Source organism: Chamaea fasciata, unplaced genomic scaffold (assembly GCF_029207755.1).
Source record: "Chamaea fasciata isolate MVZ Bird 193981 ecotype frontalis unplaced genomic scaffold, bChaFas1.0.hap1 SCAF_7, whole genome shotgun sequence".
Lineage (NCBI taxonomy): Eukaryota > Metazoa > Chordata > Aves > Passeriformes > Sylviidae > Chamaea > Chamaea fasciata.
Window position 1 is genome coordinate 60,485,195 of NW_027094092.1, and position 13,995 is coordinate 60,499,189.

The 13,995-nt window shown below is 48.8% G+C and overlaps 1 protein-coding gene across 3 annotated transcripts; it reads left to right on the top strand.

Moving 5' to 3' along the window:
* The first annotated feature begins 725 nt into the window (after window positions 1-725).
* On the top strand, window positions 726-7,928 carry GNPNAT1 (glucosamine-phosphate N-acetyltransferase 1). 3 transcript variants are annotated; one of them, XM_066189128.1, is made up of 6 exons: window positions 726-828; window positions 3,057-3,244; window positions 3,871-3,933; window positions 5,081-5,208; window positions 5,764-5,825; window positions 6,063-7,928. In XM_066189128.1, exons 2-6 carry the CDS (start codon window positions 3,073-3,075, stop codon window positions 6,208-6,210), a joined length of 573 nt encoding a protein of 190 aa, XP_066045225.1. In that variant the 5' UTR covers window positions 726-828; window positions 3,057-3,072; the 3' UTR covers window positions 6,211-7,928. The 3 variants fall into 3 exon arrangements, with proteins under 3 accessions (XP_066045225.1, XP_066045224.1, XP_066045223.1); XM_066189127.1 differs by lacking the exon at window positions 726-828 and adding an exon at window positions 849-1,049; XM_066189126.1 differs by lacking the exon at window positions 726-828 and adding an exon at window positions 2,232-2,315.
* Window positions 7,929-13,995: the final 6,067 nt, after the last annotated feature.

The following is a 13,995-nucleotide window of genomic DNA, read 5'->3' on the forward strand; positions in this document are numbered from 1 at the left end:
CAGAGAAATGGAGCCTCCAAAAACAATCCCACTGAGATAAAAACGATCAAAGTGAGGGCCTGAAGTGACAGGGCAAGAGGCAATGGCTTTAAATTGGAAGAGGGTGGGTTTGGATGGGATATTAGGAAGGAATTCTTCCCTGTGAGGGTGAGGAGGTACAGGTTGCTCAGAGAAGCTGTGGAATCCCTGGAAGTGTCCAAGGCCAGGCTGGACAGGGCTTGGAGCAACCTGAGATAGTGGAAGGTGTAGGGTAGCCCATGGTAGGGGATGGAACAAGATGATCTTTAAAGGTACCGTCCCACTCAACCCAGTCTGGAATTCCATGATTCTGTAATTCCAAACCCATCAAATGCCTCAGCCTCGGCGCCCATGAGGTGGAGAGAGGGGTGTGTGGGAGCTGAGGCGTGTCGTGCCTCGCTGCCCTCACCCTTCCCCTCGCAGAGACCCCTGGGGCTTCTCTGGGGGTGAAAAGATCCTTCAGGCGGCCGGAAGAACGGCGGGACAAAAAAATCAGAACAAGACGCACCATTCCCACCGGCCACCGCCCGCCATCTTGGCGGAACCCTGAGGGCGGGGAGGGGCGTGGTCTCTCTGAAGGAGGGGGCGTGTCCGCAGCTCCCCCGCCCAACCCGCGCGAGGGGGCGGGGCGGGCCCCGAAAGGTCGCGACGCCGGCGAGGCGCCGATTGGGGGCGTGGCCGGAGGGCGAAGATCGGCGGCGATTGGCTGCGATTGGCTGCGATTGGCTGCGCGCGCGCGGTGGGCCCGGCACGGCCCCCGCCCACCCTGCCACGTCCGTGCGGCGCGTGCGGCGGGGCCGGCGCGCGCGGGTGAGTGCGGGCGGGGGGCCCTGAGGGGCCGCGGGAGCGGGACCCCCGGAGGGGTCGGTCTGGGATGGGCTCCCACCGCCCAGGGGCTGCTTCGGCTCGGGAGCGGCCGTGGGGACGCCAGCGAGGGGCTGCGCGGGTGTGTGTGGGCTTGGTATGACCGCCCCGAAGGTCTGTGTGTGAGGCGACAGGATGCGGATGGAGTGAGGGGGTGCCCTCAGTAGGTCAGTGTGTGAGGTGAGGGGTTGGTTTGTGGAAGGGTTCTACCTCCGAGGGGCAGCTTCAGCTGAGGGGAGCTGTGGGGACCCTCCGAGAGACCATGTGTGGGACCCCCTCGAGGTTCTTGTGAGGTGTGGAGACCCCCCCGAAGGGCTGTGTGTGAGTGGAGGGGCTGAGGGGATCCCCTCAAGGGGCCATGTGTGAGATGGAGGGAGCCCTTGGAGAGGTTGTTATGTCTCAAGGGGCTTCTTCAGCTGCGGAAAGCTAAGGAAGGCTCTGTCACCCCAGCCCCCAAAAGTGGGGGGCTGGCCAAGCACCCCCTGACCCTCCCGGGGCTTTGGGGGTGTCCCCCAGGATGGCAGCTCAGCTCAGGGGATCGCTGGCCATACCCGCTCCCGACACGTGGGGATCCCGGGATGCTCCAGGGAAACTTCAGGGCGACCCACAGGCCAGAGCTTGTCTTCCCTGCATCTTAATCCTTTTTTCTTTTTAATTGACGTTTTCCTAAGTCATATTCTTGCCTCCAGACAATGAGCATAGCTTGCAACTCCATCCTGCTCCAGCTGTGCCAGAAGTAGTTAGCGGGAAAATGACAGTTAGTAGGAAAGTGACTCTTAGTTAGTCACTCATTGCTCATAGAGCATCGAAAATTTTATTTCCTCTGTGTGCTTTTCCCTGAGTAGGCTGTAACCCTGAGCTGGAGTTCGAGGTTTGCTTTATTTTGTACAGAATGTTGATATGGGCACTTGGGAATTCCGGGGGGACAGAGGAAAAGCGACATTGGACATAAGAACAGAGAAGTCTGTTGAGATGTTTCTCTTTGCAGTTCGTCTTTCCTGCTGTTTCATTTTGAAAATTGACACGGGATGAGAGTTTGTGTTGCTATTTAACTGCTGTAACAGCAACATCTTTTATATGCAGAATTAGGGTGAGAGCTGGGATTCAAAGGCCAGTGTGTACCAGCAGGTGGCATTAAAAAAAAAGATTTTTGTATTTTTTTTTAGTTAAGTTTCAGATGGGTTTCTGGAGCCACTTTCACTTCTGAGGCTCATTACACTTCACAGCAAACATTCTGTTCTTTCTCTGGGCTGTTGAGGTGTCTTATTTTAAAATAAGTGTCATCCCAAACACTTTTTCCTTTCTGCTGTTTATTTGGCCTCACCACTCTTGTGTGACTGCTGCGTCGTTCATGCTGCAGCTAAGGCAAGCTGAAGATTTACAAAGAAATTAGAAGTTTTCATGAGCTCCGCTCATACCAGAACCTCGACCAGGTATCCCACAGGGGACAGAGTAAGAGTTATTTTCCTTTATCACAGAATTCCAGGTTGGAAGGGACCTTAAAACCCATCTCATTCCACCCCCTGCCATGGGCAGGGACACCTCCCACTGTCCCAGGTGGCTCCAAGCCCTGTGCAGCGTGGCCTTGGATGCAGTGAGGAAAATCCATCCCTTTGTCACCCAGAATAACCCGCAGTGTCTTTAATCATTAACAGTGTCTCAGTGTCCCCTTGGCCCTGGTGCTTTTTCCCTGTCCATGGACACTGTGGGGCTGTGGCTCTGTCAACACAGGGAGCAAACAGGGACAGCCCAGGAGAGGCAGCGTGGGCTGTGGCTGTGCCATCACCTGCTCTGGGATGTGGCACCTTGTGCCCGAGGGATTAAACAGAAAAAAAAGCGCATTATTCCCACTGCAGGTTTGAAATTGAACGGCAGTGAAAAGGATGGTTGGGAGGTTTCTTGAGAGTGATGCTTTGCTCTCTGTAGAGGTTAAAGACCCTCTCCAAGCCTTATCAGGCTGGGTTTTTCCAGGATAAACACACCAGCTCCATGTGTTGACTCTGGCTGATGTGCACTGTGCCCCCTTAACCCGGCGGGTGAAGGCTGAGCAGACAAAGTGAACAGCAGTGTATTCACCTTCCCTGAAATCCCTGAGGAGAATCCCATGGCATGCTACAGGGGGAACAACTTATTTAGAGATTGAGCCATGCCTTACCTGTTTCATTGCGTTCCAGATCTCTGTTTGCAGCCATGATGCCCGTGGCCACCGTGATGCCCGATGACACGCCCATGTTTGACCCCAGGATCCTGCAGGAACTCGACTGGAGTGAGAACACCACGACCTTTTCTCCTGCTATTTCTCCACTGGATCCAGGGGATGGGCTGGTCCTGAGGCCACTTTGCACAGCTGATATAAATCGAGGTAGAATCCTGCTTAATCATCGCCAGAAATGACACCGAGGGGCTGAGCTGGTGACTTTTTCTGCAGGAGCTCTCAGTAGATTGGGATTGCTTATTTTCCCTGATTTGGATTACTTTTATCAGTTAACAGTGATGGAATTTTAGGACATCCTGAGTTGGAAGGGACCCACAGAGATCATTGGTAGCCTTGGGGCTGTGACCACATCCCTGAATTTGAGCTTTTAGCATCGTGGATTGGTGCTGTATTGGGTAACACTGAACATTCGGTTTAATGTTTTAATCTGAAAATTCAAGTAAAATCTTCCAAATAATCCAAAAGTTCCCATTCACCATGGTTTTGGAGAGGGAGCACAGTTGTTCATACTGTACCCTTTATTACCAAAGCAACATGAACAAGCATCTTGGTCCATGAATTCTCCTTCAGTTCTGGAATTTGGATAAAAAGATTGATTTGGATTCATTATTCCAGGCTTACTGAGCTTTAGCCAATCCTTCAACACTGTTCAATCCCACTGTGATGGGATGGTCCCTCTCCAAATAGCTGTGTTGGATTGTTCCTTGCTGTTTGGAGCTGGTTGTGTGTCTGTCCTTCACTGAGAGTTGTTTTCCCTCCTCCTTTCCTGACAGGCTTTTTTAAAGTTCTGGGTCAGCTGACAGAAACTGGAGTTGTGAGCCCGGAGCAGTTCATCAGTGAGTACCTCATTATTCCTTGGCATTTCCATAGGGAATCAAAGGATCCTGATGCTGAGAGCAAAGCTGCTCAGGGGTGAGGCGCCTGAGTGCCTGATGCCAGAGGGAGGGATTGGTTCAGCTCCCCCTGGCACTCAGCCTTGGATCCAGTTGCAGCTGTCCCCCAAGGGCTGCTTGGCTGGGACAGGCCTAAGTTGTGAAACTGGTTTTTAGACTGAGCTTTAGATAGCTGGTAGGATGGATTATTTGGGCTACATTTGCTCCAAGGGTTGCTCCAAGCCCTTCCAACCTGGAGGGGAACACTCTTCGGGATGGAGCAGCCACAGCTTCCCTGGACAACCTGTGCCAGCCCCTCATCACCCTCTCAGGGAAGAATTTCTTGCCAGTCTCCCACTTAACCCTGCCCTCTGGAAGTGGGAAACCATTCCCCTGGTGCTGTCCCTCCAGGCCCTTGACCAAAATCTCTCTCCAGCTCTCTCTGAACCTCCTTTTGGTCCCCTTTAGATCCCACTCCTGGGCCAGACAGGCAGGGAGGGAAGCATCCCAGGGATTCGGGGATCTAAGCCAAACCCACCACTAATCCATGTCCCCACATGTCACATCCACACAGCTTTTCAATGCAATCAAACAGTTGGGGATTGCACCACTGCCGTGGGCAGCTGTGCCATGGCTGGACAACACTTTCCATAAGATTCTTCCCTGTGAGGGTGGAGAGGCCCTGGCACAGGGTGCCCAGAGAAGCTGTGGCTGTCCCTGGATCTCTGGAAGTGTCCAAGGGAGGCTGGACAGGGCTTGGAGCACCCTGGGACAGTGGAAGGTGTCCCTGCCCATGGTAGGGGGTGGAATGGGATGAGCTTTTAAGGTCCTTCCAACCCAGAGCATTCCATGATTTGGTGCTGTAGCACCCATGTGCAGAGCTGCTCAGCAAAGAGGGTTCTCTGAGCAGATAAGAAAAAGAAATTTGTGTAATTCCTGTTTTTTCATGGGTTAGTCTCACTCTGGGGCTTTCATTTTCCGGGATCTTGGGTGCATCCATCCCTGTGGATCCCACAGTGATTTGCAGTCAGAGACTGCTGCAAATATCAGACTTAACTGCAGTTCCCTGTGAGCCTGAATTGCCTGTTCCACTCTGTGCCTGCTCCCACAGAAACCTTTGAGCACATGAAGAGGTCTGGAGATTACTTTGTAACCGTGGTGGAGGACACAAACCTGGGGCAGATTGTCGCTACGGCAACGCTGGTTATAGAACATAAATTCACTCACTCCTGTGCCAAGGTAAATCCTGCAGCTGGGAAGGGAGGAAAAGATCCTGGCCCTGACACTCTGGGTGTGTTGGTTTTATGGTGCTACTGTGTGATCACAACCTCAAGTCATGTCAGGGGAGGTTTAGGTTGGATATTGGGAAAAATTTCCTTGTGGAGAAGGGCAGTGGTGGAGTCCCCATCCCTGGAGGGATTTAAAAGCCATGTGGATGTGGTGGCACTTGGGGACATGGGTCAGTGGTGGCCTTGGCAGTTGGGGCTCGATGGTCTTGATGGGCTTTTCCAACCTTAAAAATGTAAATATTTAAAAAAACAGATTTTTTTAAAAGATCAAGTATTTTGTGTATTTAAAAAATATATCACATCCTTGAGTGCTGAGCTGATAGTAAAAGGAAGCTTTGGCTTTTCCTAAGGAAAAGGAGCACTTGGAGATTTATCCCTGGGAGCTTTTGAAGGAGTCAGACGTGGTTCTGACAGAGCAGATGGCTGAGGAGTCCCAGCCAAGCTGTGAACACAGGGAGCTGGAAGGGCAATTCCAAGGCTAACAAACACCTGCCTGTGTTTTCAGAGAGGCAGGATAGAAGATGTGGTGGTCAGCGGGGAGTGCAGAGGGAAGCAGCTTGGAAAACTGTGAGTATTCCCCACCTTTGCCATCCAGCAAAGCCCTTTACACCTCACACCTTCCTGTCAAGCACCCGGGAAGAATTCAGCCAGCAGGGATCACCAGCTGGGCATAAAATGATCTGCAGGAAAACACAGAGAGTGCTGTCAGCCCTCAGCGTTGTGGTTAATTAAATATTCACTGAACTAATTAAATATTCACTGACCCAGCATTTAACTGCTGATTTTTTTTTTTGTCTTTTCCAGATTAATCTCCACCCTCACCTTGCTAAGTAAGAGACTGAACTGTTACAAAATCACGCTGGAGTGTCTGCCCAAAAATGTGGATTTCTACAAGAAGTTTGGCTATTTGGTATCTGATGAAAACTACATGTTTCAACGGTTCTTTAATTAACGATTTCTAGGTGTTCTGGGTTTTTTTCTCTTTTTTTCTTGGAAAGACTGTTGGTAGAGGAGTTCTGTGCTACAAACGTTCTCTCCGTGGAAAATTTCTATAGTTTGTTGCTTCATATGTAACAATCCCTATAAATAATGAACATCAAATGTGTAAATCTTGGGGGGGAAAAAAAAAATTACTGAGGTTTTAGAAAGGGTCCTCTGGGTTAGGAAATAAGTTCAGAACTAATTTTTACTACTGTTGAGTCGAGGTGAAGCGTTTCTGTTCTAGCTGAGTTACAGAGGACTCGTTAAAGAGAGATGGTTTTTAACCAAAGGTATATATTTTTATCTCAAAATTTTTCTTGCATTGTATTTTTCTAAAGGTTTGTGCTTCTTTTCTCAGTAGCCAAAGGACAGCCCCTGGGACTGTCCTGCTGGCTGTGCTGATGGACAGATGACGTAGCTGGGGAAGGGATGAGGCTTCTCTTATGCAGAATTAATGACACAGAACAGGCCTTAGTTCTGGGGTTTTTTTTCCATGACACCTCATGGAAGTGCTGGTGGTGCAGCAGAAGTTTTATAGGCACTGTTTCCCAAGACTGGATTTGTTCCTGTTGGTGCAGGTTGGGGAGAATCCTTACAGGCTGTGCTGAATTCCCAGTCTAAAAATGGATGTGTGCTTCTCACTGCAAGGCTCCTGCACTTTAGCTGATAACTTGGTTTTCAGGATAATTACCTTTTTTTTCTTACATAAATAAAAACCCCAAATGCGGTTTGCAACAGGGCAGAGGATAACTGGGAAACTGGGATGTCTGAAGGAATAGATCCCATATGGAGTTGGGGTTCTGGCTAATAATCAATGGGAAAGGGATTGGGATGGGCTGATTGAGCTTCACTGAGGGAGTTGGGGCTGTTCAGCCCAGAAAAGCCTTAAAGCCACTTCGGTACCTAAAAAGGAAGGAGAGGGACATTCGTATGGACAGGACACAGGGAATGGCTTCCCACTGCCAGAGGGCAGGGTCAGATGGGATTTTGGGAGGGAATTCCTGGCTGGGAAAGTGGTGAGGCCCTGGCACAGGGTGCCCAGAGAAGCTGTGGCTGCCCCTGGATCCCTGGAATTGTTCAGGGTCAGGTTGGATGGGGCTTGGAGCAGCCTGGGATAGTGGAAGGTGTCCCTGTTGGAATGAGATGACTTTAAGGTCCTTTCCAACCCAAACCATTCTGGGATTTACTGAACACCCCTGGCCCAGGCACTGGAACTCCAGAGGGCCGGGGGGGGGGCTCTGGTTTTGCCAGGAGGGATTTCCACCTGTGGCACAGCAAAGCAGGAGAGAAATCCCCCATTTCTGCTCCTAAAGGAATTGCTGCTGCTGCTGCGGAGCTTCCCTCTTGCTGCAAGATTGGATCAATGATTTTAGCACTTTTGCCGGGGGTGAAAAGCAAAAAGCATCCAAAGCCCTGTTGCCAACAGTGGCGTTTTGTGTGGGGAGTGACAAATCCCACAGCCATGAATAGGGCATTATACCCAGCCAGGGTTGTTTGTGGGCAGCCAGGCCTTCCACACTGTCCTGCTTTGTGCTCTGGAGAGCGACTCTACAGTGCTGGGGGCTCTGCTTGATCTTCCTGAGGGTTCTCCACTCCATCCACTGTCTCCTTGGTGATGTCTGCTTTATTTATTGATTATTTTTTTAAAGAATGTCTTTGTTGAAGCTGAATAAATGATTGCCACCTGTATATCTGGACTGTTTTTCATGGAGTGAGGATGTGCTTGTTGAGCAGCAGCACCTGCTGCAGTTACCTGTTCCCCTTCCCTAGGCTGAAAAGAACACTTTCAGCAATTCCATGTGGATTTCTCTCCCAAGGGGAAGCAGGTGTGCTCCTCTGAGAGCCCTGACTCTCATTCTGTAAAGCAGCTCCTGCTTTCTGCTGCCCCAAGTGACTGAGGTGGATTTTCTTGCCTTTCAGAGTTGTAGTTAATTCAGAATTTCCACCGATTTACAGTGGATTATTTGAATTCCGTGGTACCTACACCATCTAAAGAACCCCAGGCCTTCATTAAGAGTTAATGAGGAGATGAGAGTGAGCAGCAGGTGCTGTGGCCCGGCTCAGATCATTGTCAAACACATGAATGGGGTTGAAAGCTGGGACTTGTGGCTGCATCACAATGGCCCTGCCGGGGCACAGCCCCCTCAGAGCAGCTGCAGAGCTCTTTGTTCATCCCCGAGGTGACATTCCCACCCCTCTGGAAAAAACAGCAGCTGGAAGTGCCCAGGCTGGGGACTTGGAGGTGCCACTGTGGGCTCCGGTGTGCCCTGTGGGTGTTTGAAAGTGCCACAGGGACAATGCCCCAAGTGCCAGCTCTGAATGGCCTCGGGGAGAGGAGAAACACAGGACCTGCAGCAGGTCCTGTGGATTTATCCACAGTGCAAAGGGCTCAAGAGGGAATAGCAAGGGCCCCTGTATATGTATCATGTATGTATAAAAATAGAGTTAAAATATAAACATAAATATGTATATTATATATGTATATATAAAATCTATATGTGGATATGTATTTCATGTATATATAAAATCGATATGTGACATATTTATAACTCATTTATATTTATAATGTATATATATATTTAGAGGGAATATATATATAAAATCAACCATGACCTTTTCTATATTTATATATAATCATACAAATAATATATATATATATATATATAAATAGCAGTATTTATCAACAATTAACATAGTTGATTAATACTGGAGAATCCCAGACTGGTTTGGGTTGGAACGGACCTCAAAGCCCATCTCATTCCACCCCTTGCCATGGCCAGGGCCACTTCCACTATCCCAGTTTGCTCCAAGCCTTGTCCAACCTTGCCTGGAACACTTTTTTTTGGTCAGCACCACCAGCTTCTCCAGAGGTTGAATGTTATCTCCTCCTTGTGATTCAGTTTTTTGGCTAAGACCTTTCTCATCCTGAGGAAGAGATCTCCAGCTCCTTCACTCTGCTTCCCCTAAGCTGGAAAAGGCAATTTCAGCACCTCAGTGAAGAGCTATGGATTCCCAAAGACTTGGGTGTTGCAGTTTTGTGTTTGAACCTGGGAAATAAAAATAATAATTCACCCCCCACTTCTCTTTCCAGTCCACAGTGAGGGACCCTGCTTCCAATTCCTGCCTTTAGTTCAGCCTCCAAAACCAAATATTGAAACACCTTGTCATGGGTTTTACACACCTCCTGGCAGTGAAACTACAGCAGACAGACACAGGAAGTTTTAAATAGACAGCTTAGTAATAGATCTGAGGAAAATGAAATCTCAGATTCCCTTAGGATCTGACAGGCAGACAGAGCAGAATGACTGTAAAAGGCACCAGGAGGGGGTAATGCCAGGAAAAAAAACAAACCTGGATTGATGAAAAGTCCTTAGTCATGTGTTGGAGTCCAGGGCACGGGGAAAACCCCTCAAACTGCCCTGGAGGGTCCAGGACCCCAGGAAAGCCTTGCCTTTGACCTTAGCCCAGGGGAAAAACTGCCAACACTTATGGAGGAAAAGAGAACAACAAAACTTTAAATTAGATAGTAGTTTCGTTTGTCACAGGATGAAAATTTATAGTTTGGGGTTTTTAGAATGGAAGTAGATAGAAGCAAGATGGAGAATTTTGGGTGGTGTCCTAAGTTCTTCCTACTCCATCTTCTGCTGTGACGGTGGCACAAAGACATTGGTAGAGAATTACGTGTTTGGAATTGGTAGTAATTATTGGTACAAAATTGTAAATATAGTACGTTTCAAGAGTTAATTGGGTTAGAAGTCCTTCAGAGACCTTGGATGCCAGGTCTGGTGCTCTTGGCAGTGGTGTCTTTTCAGTGTGCTAAGCCTGGTGTTAGGTGGTGCACTGATCTTCAGATAAAAAACTTAATAAACTCCTTTCAAGGTCGAGCTACGAGATCCACTCTTCTAACTCTGACACGGACTTTGAAAAGGGAAAAAAAACCCTAATTAGGGGGATCTTGGACTCAAAACACAAGATCTAGCGCCCAACAGCCGAATCAAGACTGAGATAACATCAAAGATCCTTCACAAGTGAAGTGCCAAGATTCTCTCTCTCTCTCAAGACCTTCAGAGGTGCCACACTCAGATTTTGACTAGGGACAAGACCTGCTGGCCAGCAAACAGAACAAACCAGACCAAGCCTGAGGACGGCAGAGACCTATTCAGGTCTGGGCAAGCTCTGAGGTTCAGAGAGCATGGGGGATCACCCTCACATGAGCAGCTGGAGATCCTCTCTACTCTAGAAAAATTAATCTCTAGCCATTCGGTAAAAATCTCTAAGCAGCAATTGGAATCTTTGTTGGTCTGGGTGACTAACTCATCCCCAGAGTGCAAAACTCAGGATATGTTTGACCCTTTATTCTGGCAAGATGTAAACAGACAGTTGTACCACTGTGCAACCCAGAATGACAAAGGGGCGCAAAATCTTTTATCAGCGGGACGAGTCCTCCTAGAGACGATGTCCCAGAGAGCAAAAGAAATCCCTATCCAGCTGCAAAATCCCACCGATCAATCTTCCGTCGCTGAGCCATGTCGCTGCCCTGCTAAGGGAAGGCTTTATCCCGGCAGAGACGGGAGGGTGGCCGCCACGGCTCAAACAAATTCAGACAAATCTCCCTCTCCAATTCCTGGCAAGCTGGCACAGAGCGGGCAGAGGCGGGAAGGGGGCAGGAGCAGGGCGGAGGTTTTCCTCTTGGAGCCTCCTCCCCGCGGGAAGCGGCGCTCCACTCTCCTCCTCCTGTCGGTGTCCACCAAGCTCTCGGTGCTCGCCCAAAGCAACGCGCATTTCTAAAGCTGTTTTTAGAAGAACCAGAAGACACGGCAGGAGATTTTTTTTTTCCCCCCCCAAGAATCTCCAGCCGGGACCGCGGACCGAAGTCAGATCCCGCGGCGGCAAAATCTCGGTCCATCGCAATGGAGCAATCCAGCGCCAGCGCCACCTGGTGGCAGAACAGCGCGATTGCAGCAGTTTTCCCCTGCAGTTTATAAAAAACGTGTTCCAAAGCAATTTAACATCGCGGAACAAGGAATTTTGCCAACTTCTGAGGAACACAGAGCTCAAAATATTCCTGTTTCAGAACAACAACGAGCATGCACTGCTGCTGACAACGTCATCCGAATTACTGCTGCGCAAGGCATTCCTATAACATCCCAAGGATCATCTGTTTCAACTTCTTGTATGCCTGGTTCAAGGCTTGGGTTTCCAAGACAACCACAGCGACAACATAGTTCCTCAAGTTCTTCATAATCCTCTCCTTTTCCAAAAGATCTGGTATGGCAACTTTTCCTCCAATTAAGAGACTGCGCTTTGGGAGTTTATCCACATTTGGGGGCGCACTTGGCTCAATAGTTCCTACAAGGTAGCCAGTCCCATCCCATATCCTCTGTACAAACACCCTACACTTCTGTTCCTGGACTGCCTGCTGGGTCCACGGCGGTCTCCAGCCGAGATTTCCCTCCCGTGTGTTCCACATGGACCACGCCTCAAACAGGAGGGGAAGGGACGCCTGAGATGCCAGTAACCCCCAGGCAAGGTGCACAGCGATTGACTCCACCTTAGAGACATATTTCTACAGATCCATCCAGTGCAACAGATTGGACAGATACTAAGAAGAAAGCATTAAAAGAGGAAGACTTTGACACAGCAGATACGGAAAGTATCGCATTTCCAGTAGCTTATGGTCCACAAGATGCACACCCGAGATAGGAAGGTTTAGATCATGAAGTGATCAAAGACCTGATGAGAGCAGTGAGAGAGAATGGTTTAGGATCACCGTATTTCAGACAACTTTTAAAAGGCACATTCCATATTTATGATTTAACACCGTATGACTGCAGATCTATAGCCTCAATGATTCTTACAGATTCACAACTCCTCATATGGGATGCAAAACGGAGAAGAGCTCTTGGAGAATTGAGGAACAGGTACCAAGGAGGAGCAGATGCAGTTTTTACCATACCTCAGCTGGCCAGAGAGCCACCACACAACAGACCTGAAAATCAAGGAAGGGAGCTGCCTCCAGATGTGCTTGCAGATACCAAAGAAGCAGCACAAAGAGCAATTCTGCAAATTCCACCAGCTGGAGCTCCTGACAGTATTTACACAGAGGTCAAGCAGGGTCCCTCTGAACCTTTCACTTCATTCCTTGTTCGTCTCACACAAGCAATGGACAGGCAAGTGACATCCTATCACAATGGGGGATGAGGACAGAAGTGGATTTTTGATTGGAGTAATTTGATGTTTTTGGGTTGTGTTTTGGTGTTCTGATGATATTAGGAGCGATTTCTGTGTGGCTTCTTTTAGGTTTAGGCCTTGTTAAGTATAAGTTGAATCTAAGATTAAAATTCATAAAGTTTCCGTGATGATAGATTTATATTTTATAAATTTAAAGGATTATTGCATGTAAGTTTTAAATTGTTTTGTTAAATTATGCTAGTCTAATTTGCAAAGTTTAGTTGTTTTTTCTTAGAAATAAGAAGGCTTCGAGGGAGACAACTGTGATGAAATGTAACAGTGTGTCTTTTTCGGAGTGCAGCTACCTCCTTTCTAGATCCCAGTCAGCCTCTCCAGTGGAGAAACTGCCTGAGAAGAATTCAGGCAGCAATTCAAGCTCACACAACCACACACCTTACCAGGCTAGCTCAGCAGAGAGGCAGAAGGCTCCCAGCCCCAGATTAATTCCAGCAGCTGTTTATTCCATGTGCTGAAGGTGAAATCCGGAGCCAAAGAGGGGGATCACGTGGTTTCTCTCAGTTACATGGTGTCTCAGGTTTGTGGGTGGTACAAAGGGCAGGGCAGGGGGCAAGTGACCATAGGGAGGAGAGGAACTGGACACCAGGCCCCATAACCAAGGGGGAAACAGGGAAAGGGGATGCTGTGGAGGGGGTGATGGACTTGGGAAACCCAAAGAGAAGATTGCACAAAGTTTGCAAGGAGCCATGGGGGAGAAGCCTTTTGTTACACCTGGGAGGGGTAATCTTCGCTTTTCCAGGGCAAGGCAGGTGGAAATTCCTTTAAGGGCACAAGGGACTCCACGGCACCCTTCCTCTATTAACCTATGGCAAAGAGCTTGCTTGTGTTTCTGCAGATACAGAACACAAAGTGAATTCCTGCAATGAATGTGAAATCATGTCAGGCACAGAAGCTCTGACAGCTCCAGGAGTGGAGAAGTGAGCACACAGATGTGAACCAGTGTCAAGACTGCAACCATCTCTCCATTCCACGTGCAAAGACTTTGGGGGTTGGGTTTTCTTTTCCTCTGTATGAATTTGCCAGAGCATTTAAAATTTGTTCATGAGAGCATAAGGCAACTGGAAAATGGAGCGAACAAACTTGGGAGAAGAAATTGGGCCTTGGATGGATGGTGTGTTCAATTTATTCGACCTTCCACCAAGGTGGAAGGAAATTTTAAGAACAGCTCTATATATGTTAATTATCACTGTAATCCTTTCGATAGTTGTGCCATGTCTGCTTCGGTGCATTCAGGAATCCATGGACAAAGCTGTCAAAGAGGTGTTTTTGGTTCAAACAGGAGGGGGAGATGCTGGAGTCCAGGGCACAGGGAAAACCCCTCAAACTGCCCTGGGTGGTCCCAGGAAAGCACTGTCTTTGACCTTAGCCCATGGGAAAAACTGCCAGCTTGTCAGTAAGAAGGGAGTGTTCCCAGGACCCCAGAGAGAACAGACCCAGACACGGCCCAGCCTGGAGAGATGGATCAGTGCCCTCCATCTGTGTTTCATCCCTCCCCTTCCCCAGGGAC

Coding starts and splice junctions, on each gene's coding strand:
- GNPNAT1 (XM_066189126.1), top strand. CDS start 2,284: ATGAGCTCCGCTCATACCAGAACCTCGACCAG. Junction 5,209..5,763: donor TCACTCACTCCTGTGCCAAG/GTAAATCCTGCA, acceptor CTGTGTTTTCAG/AGAGGCAGGATAGAAGATGT. Junction 5,826..6,062: donor GGGAAGCAGCTTGGAAAACT/GTGAGTATTCCC, acceptor TGTCTTTTCCAG/ATTAATCTCCACCCTCACCT.